Source organism: Mustelus asterias, chromosome 1 (assembly GCF_964213995.1).
Source record: "Mustelus asterias chromosome 1, sMusAst1.hap1.1, whole genome shotgun sequence".
In the NCBI taxonomy this organism is placed as follows: Eukaryota; Metazoa; Chordata; class Chondrichthyes; order Carcharhiniformes; family Triakidae; genus Mustelus; species Mustelus asterias.
The window spans coordinates 157,754,987-157,780,679 of record NC_135801.1 but is presented as its reverse complement, the minus strand read 5'-3'; the positions used below and the strand labels follow the sequence as shown (position 1 = coordinate 157,780,679).

At 40.9% G+C, this 25,693-nt stretch overlaps 1 protein-coding gene across 2 annotated transcripts in view; it reads right to left on the bottom strand.

Moving 5' to 3' along the window:
- Positions 1-14,001: 14,001 nt before the first annotated feature.
- The window catches only part of LOC144499539 (Golgi phosphoprotein 3), a 77,225-nt gene continuing 65,533 nt past the window's right edge, over positions 14,002-25,693 (bottom strand). The window contains exons 4-5 of one of the 2 annotated variants that reach the window (XM_078221631.1): positions 18,361-18,468; positions 14,004-16,538 (exon numbers count right to left, since the gene is read on the bottom strand). In XM_078221631.1, coding sequence (XP_078077757.1) covers positions 16,114-16,538; positions 18,361-18,468 — 533 coding nt within the window. In that variant the 3' untranslated portion in view covers positions 14,004-16,113. Of the gene's footprint in view, positions 16,539-18,360; positions 18,469-25,693 lie in introns of both variants that reach the window. The other variant, XM_078221639.1, reaches the window with a different exon arrangement.

The window sequence follows — 25,693 nt, the reverse complement described above, 5'->3', positions numbered from 1 at the left end:
AGCTGCTGGAACGGGCAACAACTGGTAGATGAAATTTAATGCAGAGAAGTGTGAAGTGATCCAATATGGTAGGAAGAACTCAGAGATAATACAAATTAAAGGGAACAAAATGAAAAGGAGTGCAAGAGCAGAGGGACCTTTGTGTGTGTATATGCATAAATCATTGAAGGTGGCTGAACAGGTTGAGAAAGCAGTTAATTGTAAAGTAAATAAAGTAAAAGTATAGTAAAGTTTATTTATCAGTCACAAGTAAGGCTTACATTAACATTGCAATGAAGTTACTGTGAAATTCCCCTAATCGCCACACTCCAGCACCTGTTCGGGTCAATGAACCTAACCCCGCACATCTTTCGGACTGCAGGAGGAAACCGGAGCACCCGGAGGAAACCCACACAGACACGGGGAGAACGTGCAAACTCCACACTGACAGTGACCCAAGCCGGGAATCGAACCCAGGTCCCTGGTGCTGTGAGGCAGCAATGCTAACTACTGTGCTACTGATGCAGCATCCTGGGCTTTATCAACTGGGGCATGGATTACAAAAGTATGGTTACAAAATCAAGGAAATTAGGTTAAGTCTGCATAAAGCACTGGTTCGACCTCAAACTAGCACACTGGGTCCAACACCTTAGGAAGGGTGTGAAGTCATCAGAGAAGGTGCAGAAAAGATTCACAAGAATGATTCTGGGGATGAGGAACTTCAGTTTCATTCACAGACTGAAGAAATTAAACTTGTCCCCTTTGAAGAAGAGAAGGCTGAAAGGAGGTTTGGTCGAGGTATTCAAAATCATGGGGGTCTGGACACAGAGAGAAACTCTTCCCATTGGTGGAAAGATTGGGAAACCGAAGGCACAGATTTAAAGTAACTGGCAAAAGGAGCCAATGACATGAGGAAAAATTTATTCACGCAACAGATGGTTAGGGTCTAGAATGCTGCCTCAGAAAATGGAAGGCTCAATTACTTCATTCAAGGGGGAATTGGATTATTATCTGAAGAAGAGTGTTCAGGGCTCCAATGCAAGGGAATGGCACGAGGTGAATTGCTCCTTCAGAGAGTCAGTACAACCATGATGGGCCAAATGGCCTTCTGCGCTGTTATGATTCTGTGTTTGTTTACTTAATTGCTCTGATATACGTGATCTAATATGAAAATAGATAAAAATAGAACAAAATCCTTTCTATCTATGCTTTGCTAAATTCTTGATTCAAAGTTCAGATGAGATATTTCTTGCAACTAGATCTTACAGGGACAGTGGCAGTTAAGGATTCTGTCACATTCCTAGGATTTATTTTATTCCATTATTGGTTTTCTACTGTTGGTTCACCATGGAACGACACATGATCACAACTAACACTTGGACTTCAGCTTCACAGATTAATTATGTGTCACTCTTTGTAACTTGCAGTTTCAGCCCCTGTACAAATCACAGAGGGAAGGGGGAGGGGAGGGAAGGGAGGGGGAAGAGGGGGTGGAGGAAGAGGGGGAAGAGGGGGTGGAGGAAGAGGGGGAAGGGGGAGGGGAAGAGGGGAAAGGGGGGAGGGAGAAGAGGAGGTGGGGGAAGAGGGGGAGGGGGAAGAGGGGGAGGGGGAGGGGGGGAGGGGGAAGAGGGGGAGGGGGAAGAGGGGGAAGGGGGGAAGGGGGCAGTGTTGTTGCCTGGAGGCAGCTTCCCAGAAATAAACTGAGGGCCCAGCGCCTCAGGCAAACTGAAAAGCCTCCTCGCTTGCCTGGCTTCAAGCTGCAATATGGGCTGCCTGACGATGATGTTGTGGAGATGCCGGCGTTGGACTGAGGTAAGCACAGTAATAAGTCTCACAACACCAGGTTAAAGTCAAAGAACAAAGAAAATTACAGCACAGGAACAGGCCCTTCGGCCCTCCAAGCCTGCACCGATCATGCTGCCCGACTTAACTAAAACCCCCACTGGTAGCACTCTTGCCTCCAAATATCAAGGTTGTGGGGTCAAATCCTACTCCAGAACCTGAGCACAAAAATCATGGCAAACACACTACTGCAGTACTGAGGGAATGCTAATTTCTAGATTTGACATTAGATTTGTGCACTTTCAGGTGGTGTAAAAGACTCCATGGCACTATTGTGAAGAAAAGCATGGGAATATCCCTGGTATCTTAGCCTATTTATATTCTACATTTCCTACATTCCAACAGTGACTACACTTCATCGTTACTCAGTTGCCTGGAAAGCACTTTGAGATGGTTGCAAAAGAAAGACTAGCATTCATATACCACGTTTCATGACCTCAAAACATCCAAAATATGTTACAGCCAATAAAGTACTTCCGAAGTGCAGACACGGTTGTATTGTAGGGAACACGACAGCCAATCTGCACACAGCAAATTCCTAAAAACTGTAATGTCACAGTGACAGATAATGTGTTTTTGCCATGTTGATTCAGAGATAAATATTAAAGATGCTTCATAAATGTAAGTCTTACTTATGTATGACTTAAGTAATTTAAAAACTCTATTACAGCTCCTCAGTGAGGGTTTTTCCAACAAGATAAACAGCATTTAGAAGTGGAAAATCATTTCAAATCAATGATATCAGATTGAATTCCAACAGCACGCACCGAGTCCCTACTCCTTCACAATGACAGCAACTTCATAGAATCATAGAATCCCTACAGTGCAGAAGGAGGCCATTCGGCCCATCGAGTCTGCACCAACAACAATCCCACCCCAGGCTCCATCCCCACAACCCGACACATTTATCCTGCTAATCCCTCTAACCTACACATCTTGGGCAATTTAAAATGGCTGATCAACCTGACCCACACACCTTTGGACTGTGGGAGGAAACTGGAGCACCCGGAGTAAACCCACACAGACAGGGGGAGAATGTGCAAACTCCACACAGACAGTGACCCAAGCCGGGAATCGAACCCAGGTCTCTGGAGCTGTGAGGTGGCAGTGCTAACGACTGCCAACTTCCGCATATAACTGCGTATGTGCAGATGCCAGAATTTACTAAAATAAAAACAAAAAATACTGCGGATCCTGGGGATCTGAAATAAAAACAGAAAATGCCGGGAAAAGAGTCATATTGGGCACAAAATGTTTCTCTTCCACAGAGCAGCTGAGTTTTTCCAGTAGGTTGTTTTTATGCCAGAGTAATGAAAATGAATGGTGACAGTTTTATCACCATTTAAAACAAAATCCGGGCCATCAGGGAGGTGATGGCCTAGTGGTATTAACGCTCGACTACTGATCCAGAAACTCAGCTAATGTTCTGGGGACTGGATTTGAATCTCACCACAGCAGATGGTTGATTTTGAATTCAATAAAAAATATCTGGAATTAAGAATCTACTGATGACCTTGAAACCAATGTCAGAAAAACCCATCTGGTTCACTAATGTCCTTTAGGGAAGGAAATCTGTCATCCTTACATGGTCTGGCCTACATGTGACTTCAGAGCCACAGCAATGTGGTTGACTTTCAACTGCCCCTTAAATAAGGACAACTAGGGATGTGCAATAAATGCTGGCCCGGCCAGCAATGCCCATGTCCCATCCAGGACTAAGCAGCCTGCTTGATTGGCACCACTTCTGCAAACATTCAATCCCTCCACCACCAACGCTCAGTAGCAGCAGTGTGTACTACCTACAAGATGCACTGCAGCAATTCACCAAAGATCCTTAGACAGCACCTTCCAAACCCACGACCACTTCCATCTTGAAGGACAAGGGCAGCAGATACATGGGAACACCACCACCTGCAAGTTCCCCTCAAAGCCACTCACCATCCTGACTTGGAAATATATCACTGTTCCTTCGCAGTCACTGGGTCAAAATCCTGGAATTCCCTCCCTAACGGCATTGCGGGTCAACCCACAGAACGTGGACTGCAGCGATTCAAGAAGGCAGCTCACCACCACCTTCTCAAGGGCAACTAGGGATGGGCAATAAATGCTGGCCAACCAGCGATGCCCATGTCCCACAAATGAATAAAAAAAAGGATGCATAAAAATTGATAATCCATACATTTTATTCACTCAGGAGATTGTGGTGTTTTTTCTTAAAATCTAAAACAATGAAACTCGAATTGACTCATTTTATATTTAAGAGATGAAACATCTCGCCATCACGTTTAGCAGCTACTGCGATTCATCTGCTACTCAAATCTATATTCTCATACAAAACGCAATCACACAAGCAATTGAACAATCACTGCTTTGACTCATGACGTTGAAAATTAGTATTTATACCTAAGGAACAGTAACAACAAATCTTTCAAATAAGTGGATCTTGTGGGAAAAGAGAAACTATTTGGTATTTTTGTTTGAAACTCTATTTTTGATCTGCGGGAAAGAGAGAATATGTTATGTTTTGAAGACGGGCCAAGAACAAGCAGGTTACGAAGTGCTGCACAAAATCAATTTTAAGACCATATTGATAAATAGAACATAGAACATAGAACAGTACAGCACAGAACAGGCCCTTCGGCCCACGATGTTGTGCCGAGCTTTATCTGAAACCAAGATCAAGCTATCCCACTCCCTATCATCCTGGTGTGCTCCATGTGCCTATCCAATAACCGCTTAAATGTTTCTAAAGTGTCTGACTCCACTATCACTGCAGGCAGTCCATTCCACACCCCAACCACTCTCTGCGTAAAGAACCTACCTCTGATATCCGTCCTGTATCTCCCACCACGAACCCTATAGTTATGCCCCCTTGTAATAGCTCCATCCACCCGAGGAAATAGTCTTTGAACGTTCACTCTATCTATCCCCTTCATCATTTTATACACCTCTATTAAGTCTCCCCTCAGCCTCCTCCGCTCCAGAGAGAACAGCCCTAGCTCCCTCAACCTTTCCTCATATGACCTACCCTCCAAACCAGGCAGCATCCTGGTAAATCTCCTCTGCACTCTTTCCAGCGCTTCCACATCCTTCTTATAGTGAGGTGACCAGAACTGCACACAATATTCCAAATGTGGTCTCACCAAGGTCCTGTACAGTTGCAGCATAACCCCACGGCTCTTAAACTCCAACCCCCTGTTAATAAAAGCTAACACACTATAGGCCTTCTTCACAGCTCTATCCACTTGACTGGCAACCTTTAGAGATCTGTGGATATGGACCCCAAGATCTCTCTGTTCCTCCACAGTCTTCAGAACCCTACCTTTGACCCTGTAATCCACATTTAAATTAGTCCTACCAAAATGAATCACCTCACATTTATCAGGGTTAAACTCCATTTGCCATTTTTCAGCCCAGCTTTGCATCCTATCTATGTCTCTTTGCAGCCTACAACAGCCCTCCACCTCATCCACTACTCCACCAATCTTGGTGTCATCAGCAAATTTACTGATCCACCCTTCAGCCCCCTCCTCTAAGTCATGATTTTAAAAAGCCTGAAGCCATAAACAGCTATCTAAAACAAATAGCAAAAGATAATTAACTCAATAAAATGTTGAAGGAGAAAGCTTATATTACTTTAAACTGGTGTCACATTTTACTCATGCTAATTCTTTATAATAAAGAGCAAAGACTGGAGGAGAAACTACGTGCTTTGACATCACTGATGGAAGAAGCAAAAAAGACACAGGTTCAATCTTGCAAGTACTCATTATTCAGCCTAAACAGTGACTGACAACAGCACGTCTTAGCTGTGCAGCTGTAAGAGCCTGGAGCATGTACTATCACTCCCACCTCGCACCCCCCCACCCCCTTCACCCACACATACACACCTACTTCACGTTCCATTCAAGGGTATTTAGCCATATGTAAATATTAACAGTAGTCATTGTCCACAATGAGATGTAGGAGTCTTACACACATGCAACTGCTGTCTTTTAGAGACAGTGCTGCATTAATTTTTGTTATGTCTTTCACTATTGTATCATGGTCTAAATCACTAGGATTGGGTTCTGATATCTCGTGATCTTGAGTATTTTAACCTATTACTAATTAGCAATTTAAAGTGATACATTTCAGATAAAATAATGAACGGAACTCATTATTATAATTTAGCTAACCTTGCTGATAAAAGCATTAAAATCCTGGTTATGCAATGTGAGACAATTAAATATTAATGATGCAAAATCTAATGGAACTGAAGAAAGGGCAAAGCATTTTTAAAATCAATTAGAAATGCATAGTTAACTTGCATTGAGATTTAAATACATATAGGTACGTTAATTGAAAACCATGATGGAGAACATATTTGGCAGAATGAAGTCTTGAGAAATGATGAAAAGCATTGTGTTTTTATAGGAGAGTAATGAAAATAACTCAGACTCGAATATACACATGGGGAAGGCCAAAGGGGTGGCAGGAAAGAACTTTGGATCTAAGCAACTGATATGGACCTAGAGACCTACTTTTGTGTGTGTGTGTATGGGGGTGGGGGTGTCTTTAATATCCTGGCAGGGAAGATATTAGGCCCAAGCCACAATCAACCTGTGTAGGTTCTCAGCTTCTACAGAATGTGGAGCAGCTGCAACTCCATTTGCTGCTAAAGGGGGAGCTGTTGGCTTGAGTGAAAATTAAGGCAATTACTACAACACAGGTTGTGAACCTTCAGAGACTCATACAACATTTAAGTCTCTCTCCAGCTCAACAAGAATTCAATATGGTATATACATAGCATTACTCTTTTGCAAAATACTAAATTGAACTACATTAAATGAAATAAACAACCCCCACAAAAGAATTGTGGTATGTCGTGTAAAGGGACGCAGAATTAAGGTCCTTGTCTGGCGAGTAACAAGGAAAATGTCCTCCTCAACCTGACAGCATAAATCTTTAGCATTTCCTCTCTGACGTGCTTAGGAAGTTGCACAGGTCTTTTGTCTCAGGCTATAGATATAAACATAGAAAATTGGTGCAGGAGTAGGCCATTCGGCCCTTCGAGCACCACCATTCAATATGACCATGGCTGAACATGCACTTTCAGTATCCCACTCCCGTTTTCTCTCCATACCCCTTGATCCCTTTAGCCCCAAGGACTACATCCAGCTCCCTCTTGAACATATCTAATGAACTGGCCCCAACAGCTTTCTGTGGTAGAGAATTCCACAGGTTCACAACTCCCCGAGTGAAGACGTTCTTCCTCATCTCAGTCCTGAATGGCTTACCCCTTATTCTTAGACTGTGACTTCTAGTTCTGCACTTCTACACCATTGGGAACATTCTTCCCACATCTAGTCTGTCCAGTCTCATTAGGATTTAATACATTTATATGAGATCCCCTCTCATTCTTCTAAATTCCATTGAGTATAAGCCCAATCAATCCAATCTCTCTTCATATGTCAGTCCTGCCATTCAACAAATCAGTCTGGTGAACCTTCGCTGGACTCCCTCAATAGCAAGAATGTCCTTCCTCAGACTAGAAGACCAAAACTGCACACAATACTCAAGGTGTGGCCTCACCCAAGCCCTGTATAACTACAAATCATCCTTACTCCTATAGAGTCATAGAGGTTTACAGCATGGAAACAGGCCCTTCGGCCCAACTTGTCCATGCCGCCCTTATTTATTTTTAAAACCCCTAAGCTAATCCCAATTGCCCGCATTTGGCCCATATCCCTCTATACTCATCGTACCCATCTAACTATCTAAATGCTTTTTAAAAGATAAAATTGCACCTACCTCTACTACTACCTCTGGCAGCTTGTTCCAGACACTCACCATCCTCTGTGTGAAAAAATTGCCCCTCTAGACACTTTTGTATCTCTCCCCTCTCACCTTAAACCTATGCCCTCTAGTTTTAGACTCCCCTACCTTTGGGGAAAGATATTGACTATCTACCTTGTCTATGCCCCTCATTATTTTATAGACCTCACCCCTCAGCCTCCTACGCTCCAAAGAAAAAAGTCCCAGTCTATTCAGCCTCTCCTTATAACTCAATCCATCAAGTCCCGGTAGCATCCTAGTAAATCTTTTCTGCACTCTTTCTAGTTTAATAACATCCTTTCTATAATAGGGTGACCAGAATTGCACACAGTATTCCAAGTGTGGCCTTACCAATGTCTTGTACAACTTCAACAAGACGTCCCAACTCCTGTATTCAATGTTCTGACCAATGAAACCAAACATGCCGAATGCCTTCTTCATCACTCTGTCCACCTGTGACTCCACTTTCAAGGAGCTATGAACATGTACCCCTAGATCTCTTTGTTCTGTAACTGTCCCCAACACCCTACCATTAACTGAGTAAGTCCTGCCCTGGTACAATCTACCAAAATGCATTACCTCGCATTTGTCTAAATTAAACTCCATCTGCCATTCGTCAGCCCACTGGCCCAATTGATCAAACTTTGCAGACCAACATTAAGATCAATAATATACATCAGGAAAAGCAACGATCCCAATGCTGACCCCCAGAGGAGCTCCACTACAAATCATCCTCCAGCCTGAAAAATAACCATTATTCACTGTTTCCTGTTACTTAAGTCAATTTTATATCCATGTTCTTATAGTCCCTTTGTATCTCATGAATTGTAAATTTGCTCACAAGTCTGTTGTGCGGCACTGTATCAAATGCCTTTTCGAAGTCCATATACACCACATCAACAACATTACCCTCATCAACCCACTCTATTACCTCTTCAAAAAAACTCTAATAAGGTATTTAAACATGATTTTTGCTTAATAAACTCATGCTTGCTCTTCCAAGTCAAGTCTCACTTTTTCCATTAGATTATTAATTCTATCCCAAATAATTGTCTCTAGAAGTTTCCCCACCACTGAAGTTAAACTGGTCTGTAATTGCTGGGCTTATCCTTATAGCTGTGGCCAAACGGGCCATCTAAAATGGGACAATTGGGCAAGAACTAAAATGACAGGCTGCAGCCTAAAAGAGATAACTATACTTAAATCCTCTCGCTATGAAGGCCAGCATGTCATTAGCTTTCCTCACCATTTGCTGTACCTGCATGCCAACCTTCAGCGACTGTTCCACCATGACACCCAGGTCATGTTGCACTTCCCCTTTTCCTAAACTGCCACCACTCAGATAGTAAACTTCCTTCCTGTTTTTGCCACCAAAGTGGATAATCTCACATTTATCCACATTATGTTGCATTTGCCAAGTATTTACCCAATAGCCAGCCTGTCCAAGTCACGCTATAGCCTCTTAGCATCCTCCTCACAGAACACACTGCCACCCTGCTTGGTGTTGTCTATAAACAGGGATGAGGTAAATTTTCATGTAGATAAATTAACAATGAATCTATACTTAAGCAATAATATTAGTGCATTATAGCTGGTTTGTGTTTATTTGAATTATTTTACATTCTCCCATCTTATAGACCATCTGGAAATGTGAGAATGTGTTTCCAAATATTCACTGATCTCTGCTCATCTGTACAAAATCAATACAAAACAGATCAATACTATTGTTGCTATAAATTTGCTTATAAGAAATTCAGCAATGCCCTGTAAATTATTTATTTTTGATGTGTTTAGTTCAGTTTAAAAAACACACAAAACATTAAAACTTTATACATGCTTTGATAAATTTATATTGAGAAAGTTGTCATTAAATGAGATAAAATAACATTCATGTAGGCAAACATCATCTTCGGTATTGCTTAATGAATTGGGGATTGGGGGCGGCATGGTAGCACAGTGGTTAGCACTGCTGCTTCACAGCTCCAGGGACCTGGGTTCGGTTCCCAGCTTGGGTCACTGTCTGTGTGGAGTTTGCACATCCTCCTCTTGTCTGTGTGGGTTTCCTCCCACAGTCCAAAAATGTGCGGGTTAGGTTGATTGGCTATGCTAAAATTTCCCCTTAATGTCCTGAGATGCATAGGTTGGAGGGATTAGCGGGTAAATGTGTAGGGATATGGGGGTAGGGCCTGGGTGGGATTGTGGTCGGTGCAGACTTGATGGGCCAGATGGCCTCTTTCTGTTTCTAGGGTTTCTATGAAGGAAGAGTATTAAATCATGTAATATGTGTTTTTTAATATTCAGTTTAATATACAGATAAAGTAAGGTTTGGGAAACCTTCATTTATGAAATGCTATTACATGTACTTCGGCAGAACACAGAAGTGAATCTTGCCTCAAGACAATCAAGTCTAATCTCTGCAATGACATCATTTGTGGGTTTTACATATCCCAGACTACATTGAAAACTTTCTTTTGAGTGAAGCTGTAAGCACCTACAGAGCACACTGATCTGTCAGTGTTCATTTATGTGATGCATCAGCCTGATAATCCATAGCTCAAATGCTGTCTGTATTCAGTCATGTAGATACAGGAAAATAGTTAATTTCTCAGCAGATTTGAAGAGGAATCCAGCCTAGTTTCTCATTGAGGTTGATCCTTGCTTTGCACTGCTTTTGTTTCAGTAAGAAGTCTCACAACACCAGGTTAAAGTCCAACAGGTTTATTTGGAATCACGAGTTTTCGGAGTACTGCTCCTTCATCAGGTGAATTGACTCACCTGATGAAGGAGCAGCGCTCCGAAAGCTCGTGATTCCAAATAAACCTGTTGGACTTCAACCTGGTGTTTTGAGACTTTTTACTGTGCCCACCCCAGTGCAATGCCAGCATCTCCGTATCATGGCTGTTTTTCATTAATCTTTTTAACAATGAAAAATAGCTTAAACAATTGGCTGTTACATAGAACATAGAACAGTACAGCACAGAACAGGCCCTTCGGCCCACGATGTTGTGCCGAGCTTTATCTGAAACCAAGATCAAGCTATCCCACTCCCTATCATCCTGGTGTGCTCCATGTGCCTATCCAATAACCGCTTAAATGTTTCTAAAGTGTCTGACTCCACTATCACTGCAGGCAGTCCATTCCACACCCCAACCACTCTCTGCGTAAAGAACCTACCTCTGATATCCGTCCTGTATCTCCCACCACGAACCCTATAGTTATGCCCCCTTGTAATAGCTCCATCCACCCGAGGAAATAGTCTTTGAACGTTCACTCTATCTATCCCCTTCATCATTTTATACACCTCTATTAAGTCTCCCCTCAGCCTCCTCCACTCCAGAGAGAACAGCCCTAGCTCCCTCAACCTTTCCTCATATGACCTACCCTCCAAACCAGGCAGCATCCTGGTAAATCTCCTCTGCACTCTTTCCAGCGCTTCCACATCCTTCTTATAGTGAGGTGACCAGAACTGCACACAATATTCCAAATGTGGTCTCACCAAGGTCCTGTACAGTTGCAGCATAACCCCACGGCTCTTAAACTCCAACCCCCTGTTAATAAAAGCTAACACACTATAGGCCTTCTTCACAGCTCTATCCACTTGACTGGCAACCTTTAGAGATCTGTGGATATGGACCCCAAGATCTCTCTGTTCCTCCACAGTCTTCAGAACCCTACCTTTGACCCTGTAATCCACATTTAAATTAGTCCTACCAAAATGAATCACCTCACATTTATCAGGGTTAAACTCCATTTGCCATTTTTCAGCCCAGCTTTGCATCCTATCTATGTCTCTTTGCAGCCTACAACAGCCCTCCACCTCATCCACTACTCCACCAATCTTGGTGTCATCAGCAAATTTACTGATCCACCCTTCAGCCCCCTCCTCTAAGTCATTAATAAAAATCTCAAAGAGCAGAGGACCAAGCACTGATCCCTGCGGCACACCGCTAGCAACCTGCCTCCAATCCGAAAATTTTCCATCGACCACCACCCTCTGTCTTCGGTCAGACAGCCAGTTACCTATCCAATCGGCCAACTTTCCCTGATCCTTTATGCAGAAAGTTACATAGGGAAGTAGCACTCCATGGTGTCAAACAGGGACTCGACACTCCATGTGGCTGAATAGGGAAGTAACACTCTCCATGTGGGAAGGTAGAGAGGTAGCACACCATGTGGAAAAGTATAGAGGAAGCACACCAAGACTGAAGGTAGGCAGATGGCTTTAAAAAAAAATACATACATGCAACTTGCTAAAAGCAGTGGTTTCTGCGAATTGCATTTCAGTTTTTTGGCACAATTCCCTTGCTCTAGAATGTGTTGTTTTAAACATTATAGGTCTAGCTTGAAGCAAATCTGTGGAAAGTCAAGTTTATTTCTTATTCAATGTTTATTTTAGAAATGTATTTTAAGGATTAAATGCTCGGGCCATTAAGAAATTAAGATGGCAGTAAAAATCGCTGATAACTGTTTTAAGCAATTTATTAGCTTTGCAATGCTTCCCAATTGATTGGTCTTATTTTTAAAATTTGTAGTTTTAAATTTAAGTTTATTTATTAGTGTCACAAGTAGGCTTACATTAACACTGCAATGAAGTCACTGTGAAAATCCCCTAGTCGCCACACTCCAGTGTCTGTTCAAGTACACTGAGGGAGAATTTAGCATGGCCAATGTACCTAACCAGCACCTCTTTCAGACTGTGGGAGGAAACCGGAGCACCAGGACACAGGGAGAATGTGCAGAGTCCGCACAGTGACGCAAGCTGGGAATCGAACCCAGGTCTCTGGCACTATGAGACAGCAGTGCTAACCAGTCAGATATGCATCCTGCAGTTATTTTGCTGTGCAAAAATAGATTTTAAAAATGTAGTGTGAAGAGGAAGTTCTCATAACATTGTTTTGAAAAACGTAACCACACTTATACCATTTCATCTATTATTTTATAGACTTCATTTAAAGTACAAGAGATATGCTAATTTTATTCATAACACAAAATTGGGAAGCTTTACTCTCTCGATCTAAAATATCAATACCAAATTAAGAATTCCATAATGAAAGTCTCTGTAGATTACAAAGTAGAGGCATTTTTCATCTATTTAAACACAATTTCATATTAGTCTGCTACCAGGAAGTCTGTGCACAGAATTTATCATCATGACCACAAATAAAATTGTTGCAACTTGCATTGTTTAAGTTTTTCGCAGGAAAATATCTTAAACACCAGAGTTTAAGTTTTCTGGCTGCCTGAATGCCAAGTTATGAAATAGAAATAACAAAAGCATGGAAATGCAGTTAAAATTAAATCAGATTAACACAAGTGTTTATAGAACATAGAACAGTACAGCACAGAACAGGCCCTTCGGCCCACGATGTTGTGCCGAGCTTTATCTGAAACCAAGATCAAGCTATCCCACTCCCTATCATCCTGGTGTGCTCCATGTGCCTATCCAATAACCGCTTAAATGTTTCTAAAGTGTCTGACTCCACTATCACTGCAGACAGTCCATTCCACACCCCAACCACTCTCTGCGTAAAGAACCTACCTCTGATATCCGTCCTGTATCTCCCACCACGAACCCTATAGTTATGCCCCCTTGTAATAGCTCCATCCACCCGAGGAAATAGTCTTTGAACGTTCACTCTATCTATCCCCTTCATCATTTTATACACCTCTATTAAGTCTCCCCTCAGCCTCCTCCGCTCCAGAGAGAATAGCCCTAGCTCCCTCAACCTTTCCTCATATGACCTACCCTCCAAACCAGGCAGCATCCTGGTAAATCTCCTCTGCACTCCTTCCAGCGCTTCCACATCCTTCCTATAGTGAGGTGACCAGAACTGCACACAATATTCCAAATGTGGTCTCACCAAGGTCCTGTACAGTTGCAGCATAACCCCACGGCTCTTAAACTCCAACCCCCTGTTAATAAAAGCTAACACACTACTGGCCTTCTTCACAGCTCTATCCACTTGAGTGGCAACAGGAATAGGAAGATAATTTTAAGGAAAGTGGCCATATTTCAGATAAACCAGAGTAACGCCCCAATGTATGGCACATAGCATTCTCTAAAAATTACCAGATTAAATGCCACCATTCTATAATTTGATCTCCATCATGTTTGAATTCCCAAATTAAGATAATTTGGGTTTTTGCATTCTCCACCGCTATCATTACTGTGCCATAATGAGCCAACAGGATGATAGCAGTCTTTGTTCATCAGTTTTGCTGAATCTCGATGGAGTATTCCATTATGTCAAAAGAGAGAATGGAGATTTAAGATTCAATTAGATCTTATATTTCAGCATAATGCTTCCTTGCATGATATTTCAAAGAGAATGAATAAATGTATAAATGATGTGCGATAATTCAGGAACTTTCAAAATCATAGTTTATTAACTGAAAGGTAAAAAGCTAGTATACAGATCAGGGATCCCTTTAATTTCAAGTCTACAGTTCTACACCATCTAGCATTTTTGCTTTGAATATTTAAACAAAAATAATTTCCAAACACCTGTAAGCCCCATCATTAGTATGCAGTATACCTTGAATCACTATTTCTAATCATCTCCTTGTTATATATACATCTGGTGAAACCAGCAACAGTGAAGCAAGCAATGGAAAGAGCTCACAGGTTTAAAAAGCCAATAATTTCATAAGATAATATGCTAAATCAAGTTATATATAAAACTAAGAAATTTTGTGCCATAATTGGAATATTTGCTATCCAACAAAAGGAACATCCTTAATACAGTGGCTGTCATTGCTACAAACAATTCACATGCCATGCCTATAAAGGAACATTTCTAAAGCTGGTATTAATTAAAAGTTAGTAATATTTGCAGAAAATGGAAAATGTGATTTTACATCCTTTTTCAGTGTACAAAGAACAGAGAAATGAAAAAAATTGCACTCAGCTTGCCATTGGTCACAAGCGTTCTTTGACATGAAATATATTCTTTACAATGACATAGAATCAACTCTTACTGTACATTGAATAACATAATAAAAGGCAATGCATAGGTCAAAGTGCCTGAAAGGTACTTTTCCACATACATCAAAATCACATACAAGAGTTTTGCACATGCTTTACAGAAAAAGCCCCTTTTCACCATAAATCAGTGGCTAAGCACAGATGAGGTCAGGTGTAGAATTCATTGTGTCTTGCAAAAAACTAGGATGGGGTAGGTAAATATACAAGTTGAACTATATACATGATATACTGGAATGTTGGCTATCCCAGAATTGCTTCCATTTAAAATTGTGAATTGATGGACCATTGTTAGAAGGCACCCTCTGCCAACTAAGTTGATGTAATAATTTAAAAACAGAGATGCCTTACAAAAAGTATATATGTAACAAAAACATATAAACTTACAAAAACCAACAGAAATCTTCAAACTTTAAAGAGATTTGTTCTTCTGTTACTGGGGCAGGATTGAAAAGGGAGAAGAAATGCACACTCACAATCTATTCTCAATAGAGAAGAATCTCGCTAAGGCAGGAAAACACTACTAAATTGTGACTATGTAAATACTTTCCCATGTTCCTTTCAGACATGAACCAGGAAAATAAAATCTTTTCCTGATCATGTTTTATAATTTTGTCAGACTTGTGCAAGCTTTTTTAATGTTTTATGGTTTTATTAATTTACGTGCACACACCTATTTTTCCAATGCCCATTGTGAGCAGTATTGTCACAATAGATCAATAGTTTCACTACTGTCAAAGCAATGAACACTTAGTCTCAGTGGAATGAAAAGATCACTTCTGGTAACATTTCAGAGTTAATGCTACATAAACTATAACATAATACTGCAAAGCTTTACTTAAACCTCTAAAATGTAGTGTGCACAGAACACCTAAATGTGAGAAACTGATTTTAAAAGGATGGTATGGAGGAGAGGAAACAAAACACTAGACATATTCTCTTACGTATCTCACCTTTATAACAATGACATTTTAAACTGTAGCAGAAAACACTGCAGTTAAAAGGCAGATCTTAAATGTTTTACACTGCAGCACTTAAATTTTCTTTTAAAAGGTAAGTGCATATGATGGTCATTCTAATTGGCAATGCAGCTTACAGTCCAGATAAATACATATCTGATTTAAAACCTACCTTCCCCATACATTCCTATTACATAAACAAGACAAAATATCTTGGTAGACTGGCTCTGGATTTATCAGAAATAAACTGCATTTGCTTTTCTTTTGACACGATGAATCAATTAAATGCACATGGGGATAGAGAATAGACAGGCCACAAAAGAAAGTATATTGTATTTCTTTGGCTGTACTAAATGCAGTGTTTCATAGGCCATTTATGATCTTCCTGGATTAATTGGAAGCAAAGCCTTTAGCAGCTTTGGAAGGAAAGGACACATTTCATGGATAAAAAACTACAGTTTAGGGAGGGCATGAATAATAGTGGGGGAGAAGAAAACAGGAAAAAAATATATACTTCACATAATTCAATAAATTTTACTTAGTAAAGGCTGCTACTACAGCCCAAAGCAATTCATTTGTATTCGGCTTCATAGATTCAACTTCAGGATCCAAGTCCAGTAGCTGTCGTACTCTTTTCATGGCCAAGTCATAGTGTTCATCCAAAAGTGGAGCAAAAGCATTCTCCAGCACATCTGAGGCATGGGCTAAGTAAATGAGGGCAAGCAAGCGCTTGTCCATCCGGTGAGGATCATTCACCCACTTATCCAGCACTGCTTCCTGCACTTTTTTGATGAGGCGTTGTTTGATGACATTGTTGGTAAGTGGGTGAGTTGTCATGTCGAACAGCAGGAAGTTCTGTTTCTCTGTAGTCAGTACACCTTTCTCCACCAGATTTTTAGCCAACCGTTCACGGACATTTCGTAACTGATAGTGTAACTTTAATGGATTCCATGTTTCACCTTGGGGTGTGAGAGAAAAGAAAAAAGAAAATGCACAATTAGTACATCAGCTTTGTAGGGAAGGAGTTAGAATAAATTGTGTAACTTTCAGAAATTTATAACAAACTTGAAGGTCAACTTATTTCTGAATAACGTCAGAGGACCCACTATTCACTGATATTTTCTTTCCAAGTATTATGATTATAAAATAACTGTAGTAAAACAGGAACAAAGTAACATTGAACGTTGTATCTAAATTAAAAAGCCTATATATGAGAGAGTCTGTTTCAATCATTGTAAGGAACCTTAGGTAACACCTAAATCCCATGAATTGAAAGGATCGTGCATGTTAGGTTGTGCAATGAAATAACAAATTGACGATCGTTTCAATTCATGGGACTGGTTTCTAAATCTGCCCAACCAACAAAGCAAGTTTCCTTTTCGCTGGCTGGAAATGTCTCCATTACCTATGGGGTCCAACAAGTGGCTGCGAGCACTGTCAAGGTTGGTCTGTATAAGCAATAGGGAAAAGAATCAAAGAGGTGCAGTGGGTGCCCTTCCGTGATTAGAGTCAAGGCACACTGGACAAGATCGTTATTTTTTGCAACTAGCTACATTACTCCTCATCAGACAGCACTTGTTAATAAAAACTTCATACGTGTGGGGTGAGGCATTTTGCAATTCCAACAAGCTAGGACAACGATAGGCTGCTAATTTGTGGTGCTTATGATACAGCAAGATACTGATGTTATAATGGAAAGGTGGCAGGTGAAGGCCAGTTTACCTGCAGGAGGAATCAACCAAGTCAGACTCACTAATTCTGGTGGGTATTACCAGAGAGACAATCCAAGGCCATGCTGATTAACTAATTTTATTAGCCCAGAATAACTATAGAATAACTATGAACAACAAACAAAACCAGGATGAGTATAGGAAATGTAGGGTAGGAAAAGGCCATTCAGCCTAAAGCCCATTACTGTGTGAATCAAGTCACTAATAGTTTCATGTCCTTGGTAGGTTATTCTGAATACTTATCATTCTTTAAGTAATAAACTTTTTACCAGAATACTGATTCTAAATTCTGAATGCCACTAGTTTTTATCTACATCCCCCAGACTTATTTGATAGTGTTACTAGGTTTCATTGAAACATCATAATGAGCACACGAATATTTCCTACCAGCGTCCCCTTCACTTAGAGATGGCACATCCGCATTAGCGCAATTTGCTAGGACACTGGCTGGATTTAAAGGGGGAAAGTGTATTGCTTGAGCCTCCAGAAGGAAAGTCTTTTCCAAGCCAATTGACTTCTAAAAAAGACCGCCCCACAGCGATAACATAATCTGGGTAGCTTCAAGAACTGAGAGGAACTTCCATCCCTCAGTGGAAGGAAGCCACACCCTCAAGCGCTGCAAGCCAAGCAGCAGCAGAACTCAGCAGTGGGCGCTGTTGGGGCTGCTTCGCTTGTAATCTCCGATACATTCAACAAATTTCTCTGCCTGAGATACTCTTTGCAACTTACGGTATATTGTATGCCGAGGAAAATTCATTACAAACTTTCCAACATATAATTCATCCGAGGTGCGGTTTAATTATTTGAGTAACGGCAAGTTTCTCTTTATGTGGCATAGAGTGATAGTGCATAGGACCATAATTTACTGGCTAAAATATTGTAGATTAGAAAAATAATTGCTTTGGTTTACCAATTTCCTGCAGAATATGTATACAAATGAGAATAAGCTAACAGTTAAAAATACAAATTAAATGGAATAATGTATTCAAGTTTTCAGTGTAATAGAAATAATAATTGACGTAACACTTAATTGCCAAGTACAAGTACTAACATAAAACACGTTCTCTGGCCGAATATTTTCCAACATCACAAGCTGGGTACAGGAAGTTTTCAAAATACAAAATTGCTGGAGGAAGCCCCACCTCAATGCTTGTGAAATCTAAAGGAAGGATAGGTGACAAGTCAAAACAAGTGTGTTAGTGTTCGATTCTGAATGTTATTTGCAAAATAAGCGTAGAGAATCGTGTCCTGGATTTGCTATTGTTTGTTCCCCACTTTTAAATGGGTGGTTCTTATGTAGACATTTTAAAAGGCAATGGTACTTTTGTACATAAGAAATTTAATTTTAAACCCAGATATTAGCAAAGATGTGTCTCCACTCACAATTACAATCTCAGCAGAGAAATATGGCCCATTTTCAATTGAATAGCTTGAGTGTATTACTTAAAAATTGGATCAATTCAGTCCAAAAAGATTACATCAAAAGCTTCAAGAGGAATCCATTCTTTAAACTATTTATTCAGGTCCTCATTAAATATTACCCACAGCAAGTTACTTATAAACTGATGCTAATTTTGCATAAAATTCATATTCTTTTTTATTTCAGAACTTTATTTTTACACTCACAATATTTCAAAAGAGACACACAAAACATTTTGCAGTGATATTAGTATTTTTATTGCAACTGAACTACCTTAAATCCCCATCCCATGCCATTTCAACCCCTTCCATTATGCATCCAACTCCCCATGCCATTCCATACCTGTCACACCATTTGTACCACCCCAAATGTCATCTTATCCTCTCCCCTCATGCAGTCTCTTCCAGCCAAGGTAACTTTTTGTCGTGGGTTCCCCAACTGTATCCCGACAGAGTGTCAGCAATGCCTGCATCAAACAAAATGGACTGTCCTTGCCCACATTTGGCTCCAGATTCACAGCAATGTGAAAATGCCCTCTAAAATGGCCTAGCAAGTCACTCAGTTCAAAGGCAATTTAGGGATGGGCAACAAATACTGGCCTAGCCAGCGACCCCCAAATCCTGAGAAAGAATAACTTTGTGCTGGACAGTGTTGACTTGAAGTGTTGCTGTATTACACTTAAACAAGTGGCAAGTATTCACCACAGTCCTGGCTTGAGTTTAGTAGTTGGAAAGGATTTGATGATCCAGGAGATGAGCTATGCATTGCAAAGTACCAGTTCCTCTCCTGCTCCAATAGCTACATTGCTGATATGACTGGTCCAGTTCAGTTTCTAGTCAATGGTAACCCCCATATTGGCAATGCTGAAGAACTTGAGTGAAGTTCAAAAGGAGATGGTTGAGCTTTCTCTTGTTCAAAATGGTAATAAGCAAGAACAAAGATGAGGTGAATATTATTTGCCACTTGGCATCACATGTTCTAATGTTAGTTACGTCCAACCATAGACTGCTTCACCATCGGAGGTGTTACTGGAATAATCAATAAACAGCCCTACACCTAATCCATGCAGAAAGAATGTCATAGATGGAACAGTTGCACTAAGTTGACCAGTGCTACTTTCCTGAGAAACTCTTATAGTAATGGCTGCGGGCTGTGATCTCTTACAACCGCAGTCATCTTCACTTGCATCAGTTATGACTCCAGCCACCAAACGATTTCCCTTTGGCCTGCACTGATCTCAGCTTTGCCAGGATCCTTCATATCAATACTCTGTTAAATGATGCCTTGATGTGGAGATGCCAGCGTTGGACTGGGGTGAACATGTCTGCTTTCTTGCATGTTTGTAGAAACTTGATGTCTGTGTCGATATGCGCGATCTTCTTGGAGATCCTCTCCACTTGGAGCCGGCAGTTTGCGGTGTCGATGGTAGTCATGATGTGGAGATGCCGGCGTTGGACTGGGGTGAACCCACATCATGACTACCATCGACACCGCAAACTGCCGGCTCCAAGTGGAGAGGATCTCCAAGAAGATCGCGCATATCGACACAGACATCAAGTTTCTACAAAAATGATGCCTTGGCAGAGAGCATCCACTCTCTCTTTCTGCTTGAATGTACATCTAGATCAACGCACAGATTAGATCACAAAGCCAAACTAAATATCTGTGAGCAGGTTATCATTAAGGTGTTGTTTGATGGCACCGATGATGACTCTTTATTGAAAGAAGATTGATTGTCAGGTAATTGGATGGTTAGATTTATCCAGTTTTTTGTAGATAGGATACTCCTTGACAATCTTCCAAACTGTCAGATTGATGCAATTGTCATAACTTTGCTGAACATAACCTGCAAGATACTTCAAAAACAGCGATATGGTTCTACAGATGGCAGCTCACATATTTTCTAAGTGGCAATTCTTATTGGATAAGCCAGTGAAAAATATGAAGGACAGCAAGTTTTTAAATCTTGAGGGAATTATAACCGAGCACAAGCATCCTCTCCAAATATTCACACATGCTTACTCTGCAGCAGGGATGACTGCATGTGATTAATAATGAGCTGGCTGTTCTTGCCCTAGCCCAGAGACACCATGGCAAATGCCAACACAGCTTATCAAACACAGACAAGAAATTCAACTTCACACTTGCCGATGCCTGTGGTTTGCCCAATACTGAGCCATTAAAAAGAAAAAACAAATTGTCATTTACATAGTGCTTTTCACAACCATATGATGTCCCTAAAGCACTTCAAGGGAATGAAGTATTTTGGAAACATAGTCACTGTTGTAATGTATGAAAAGAAGCAGCCAATTTGCACACATGAAACTCCCACATACAACAATGTGATAATGACCGGATAAAATGTTTCTGATGTTGATTGAGGATAAATATTAACCAGGACACCAGGAATCACTCCCATGCTTTTCTTCAAATAGTACCATGGAAACTTTTACATCCAACTGAGAGAGCAGACAGGGGCTCGGTTTAACTTCTCATCCAAAAGACAGTGCCTCCAGCAGTAACCAATAACAGGCCCACAAGGCTGTGTCCTCAACCCCTTACGCTACTCCTTATACACTTATGACTGTGTGGTCAAATTCCGCCCCATCCCCATTTTCAAGTTTGCTGAAGGCACCAACGTAGTGGGTCGGATCTCAAACAATGACGAGTCACAGCACAGTAAAGAGATAGAGAATCTGGTAACTGGTGCAATGACAATAATCTCTATCTCAATGTCAGTAAAACAAAGGAGATTGTCATCGACTTCAAGAAGCATCGTGGAGGACATGCCCCTATCTACATATAGAGTCATAGAGTAAAACAGCACGGAAACAGGCCATTCGATCCAACTGGTCCATGCCGACCATGGTGTCCTCCCAGCTAGTCCCAATTGCCCCATAGCTTTGCATCTTCCTTTGCTTCAAATATGTATCCAACACCTTCTTAAAAGGCACAATCATCTGGCTTTGATCATTCCCTGCATAGAAGAATTTATCTTCATGTCTCTGTGCTCTCAACAACAATTTTAAATCAATGCACCCCACCCTCTGCCCCAATCACCAATTTCCCAAATAGAATAAAATCATAGGCACGTGCTATTCAACTTTATGTCCATCTAGACCTTTCCGGGAATGATTAAGTTGCCTTCCAAAAAGCAGTTTAGAAGCATGCAATACATTCATTATTAGAGATCACAACACTTCAGGATATTGGAAGATTAATAATGCAAGAGGGATCCCGCAACACAGTAGCACAATAGTTAGCATTGCTGCTTCGCAGTGTCAGGGACCCAGGTTCGACTCCCGGCTTGGGTCACTCTCAGTGTGGAGTTTGCACATTCTCCCTGTGTCTGCATGGGTTTCCTCTGGGTGCTCCGGTTTCCTCCCACATTCTGAAAGACGAGCTAGTTAGGTGCATTGACCTGAACAGGCGCCGGAGTGTGACGACTAGGGGAATTTCATAGTAACTTCATTGCAGTATAACGTAAGCCCTACTTGTGACTAATAATAAATAAACATTAACGATTTGGAGGAAGGAACTGAAGGCACTGTTGCTAAGTTTGCAGATGATACAAAGATATGTAGAGGGACAGGTAGTGTTGAGGAAGCAGGGGAGCTGCAGAAGGACTTGAACAGGTTAGGAGAGTGGGCAAAGAAGTGGCAGATGGAATACAATGTGGAAAAGTGTGAGGTCATGCACTTTGGAAGGAGGAATGGAGGCATAGACTATTTTCTAAATGGGAAAATGCTTAGGAAATCAGAAACACAAAGGGACTTGGGAGTCATTGTTCAAGATTCTCTTAAGGCTAACGTGCAGGTTCAGTCGGCAGTTAGGAAGGTAAATGCAATGTTAGCATTCATGTCGAGAGGGCTAGAATACAACAGCAGGGATGTACTTCTGAGGCTGCATAAGGCTCTGGTCAGATTCCATTTGGAGTATTGTGAGCAGTTTTGGGCCCCATATCTAAGGAAGGATGTGCTGGCCTTGGAAAGGGTCCAGAGGAGGTTCACAAGAATGATTCTTGGAATGAAGAGCTTGTCGTATGAGGAACGGCTGAGGACTCTGGATCTGTACTTGTTGGAGTTTAGAAGGATGAAAGGAGATCTTACTGAGATTTATAGGCTACTGCGAGGCCTGGATAGAGTGGATGTGGAGAGGATGTTTCCACTAGTAGGAAAAACTAGAATCAGAGGGCGCAACCTCAGGCTAAAGGGACGATCCTTTGAAACAGAGATGAGGAGGAACTTCTTCAGCCAGAGAGAGTGGTGAATCTGTGGAACTCTTTGCCGCAGAAGGTTGTAGAGGCCAAGTAATTGAGTGTCTTTAAGACAGCGATAGATAGGTTCTTGATTAATAAGGGGATCAGGGGTTATGGGGAAAAGGCAGGAGAATGGGAATGAGAAAAACATCAGCCATGATTGAATGGCGGAGCAGACTCGATGGGCCGAGTGGCCTAATTCTGTTCCTCTGTCTTATGGTCTTCTGTAGAATCAGTTTCTAAATCCTAGAAGCAGTGTGATCAGCAGGATACAAACTTGAGTACGTAAATTTAAATCAAATTTTCTATAAAATTATTTTAACATGCAAAAAAATGCAGAATTAAATCCTTCAATTTCTGCACAAGTGGTATTTCAGAACCCCAGGCCTTCATTACTATCACTTACATTGTTGAATAATTGTACCTTGTTGAATAACATGTTTACTATTTAGAAATATTAGTGATATTTTAAAAGCACTAGCATAAAGATAAAGCGAATGCCACTTGAGACACAGTTGCAAAAATGGTGCCTCAGCCACCAGCACACGGTTTCGAATCAGAAACCTGAGAGACAGAGGCTTTCAAAAGATTTCATAAAAACAAAACTGATGCAGAAAATGAAATTACCTTCACAGAATTAGAAATCACTTTCTGGCAGCTGCACAGCAGGATATAGGTACAATTCTTTTAAATACAAATTCTGTTGTCGATTAGAGGGGACTAAGATAGCAAAATATTCGGATTCAACAGAGAATCATCACTAGAATGGAGTCAAACAGACTATTGATTGAGGTCTCAGGTGAGCTGGATGGAGCCTATACTTTTCCCAGTAATTGATCAATTAACTTAAAACACAGAAAATCAAACTCTAATATTGTCTTTTAAAATTTCCCCAAGAAGAATTTCTGCACACTTAAAAGCTCAATGGAAGATTTCATGTAATCAAAGGATTTGAAATATGTCAACTAATGTAAATGATAATGTATAAAGCAGACTGCTGTCAATTGGAGGCATTCCAAAAATCAACTGCCTGTAAAACATAATGTGTGCTACCCAGCACAAAATAATACATTTCAAAAGATTCCCTGGAATTGCCAGTTTACTGCATCAACCATCGGACTATCTCGAGCGGAGTTTGTAATAACACTCTCTTTAAAAAAGGATCTTTATAATTGTATGAAAGCATTGATTATACTGCCATTTCCACAACATTCAGACCAGCAACTTCAGCATATCTGAACAGAAAATTTGGAAACCAAGGAGATTGGCTAGTTGCAATAAAGGCCTCCTATGAGGCAAGTTTAATCTGAGCCAGGATGTCAATGCACACATCCCTAATAAAACATGAAGCTGGCAAGGATCTTGTTCATGAGTAAATGGATATTCTGGTGGGAAATGAGATAATCTGCTGGCACCAATCAAGGGGGTAGTTGTGAGCACGGTGGGAAGGTAGGAATATTAAAAAGGGGAATGAGTATGGCTAGTTTACAATGGGAAAGTAGTAATTTAAATAATGTGAAATTGAAATAACTCCTCAGACGCTGATGTCCCTTCATCAGATTCCCTTTATTTTCAAACCTATCACCACTCCTCGAGTGCTTCAGGTACAAAGTCAGAATCCGGAGTGTCAGTAGCTCTTACACTCCACAATATACAGGTGAGACTCCCTGATTGGGCAGGCAATCATTACCTCAATCAGGGGACTCATATTCCAAAAGGCCAACCTCATGGGCCTCATTAAGATCATCACAGAAATCATATAGTATTTGATGTAGGGGGCAAATTAGGCTAATAAACATAACCATAGTTTAGGAGCTCTACACAATACTAACTTTAGAATGAATATTCTTGGACTATGTGGACGTAAGCCAGGACTGTTGCCATAGAAGACAGCTCTGTATGATTAATAAATATTTCTCATTTAAAACATATATTTTGAATTTACAAGATGGCTGTGTTTTGCTTTTGGTTACATTTTGTGAAACTTCAGTCATAGAACATAGAACAGTGCAGCACAGAACAGGCCCTTCAGCCCACGATGTTGTGCCGAGCTTTATCTGACAAAATACAGGGAGAGGGAAGGAACAATAGTTCCACTGAAAGCAGTAATGCTATCAGCAGTGGTCAGGAACAAGATGCTTACCAATGCTAGCCTCATGAATAGGGTTATACAACTCAGAGATAATGCAGGTGACGAGAAGACATGAAGAATTTCTCAGGATCGGACGAGAGTCACGTGGGTTCAATTCGGTGGGAATCACTTCACTGTCCAGTGTCCCATGTTGCTGGGCAACAGAAGGGAGGTAACATCCGTAATATAATAACAAATGAAATCCCATTGGGTCATGATGTGTATTGTTATTGGCTGGAGTTAATGGCAGGATGATTATTGACTGATTTGTATTAATGTTTACTGGATAATGCCCACCGGAAAGGTAGGCAATGTGATTTTGGGAATGTATAATTTCCTTCACAGGGGCATTGTTCTTCAGACTGATATCTGGCTGCCCGCATTCTATACCTTGAATGCAGGGTTTCCTCATATCATTCTCTCAATCGATCGTTTGGTTAGATAAAATCAGTACACCGCATTTTGAGTCATTGTATTAGCTTTAGTAGCTATACATAGCCTCGAGAGGAAACCCCCATCCACAGTATTCTTTTTCAAAAGCAAATTGTTATAATTCAGGTCAGAAACTCCAAAGT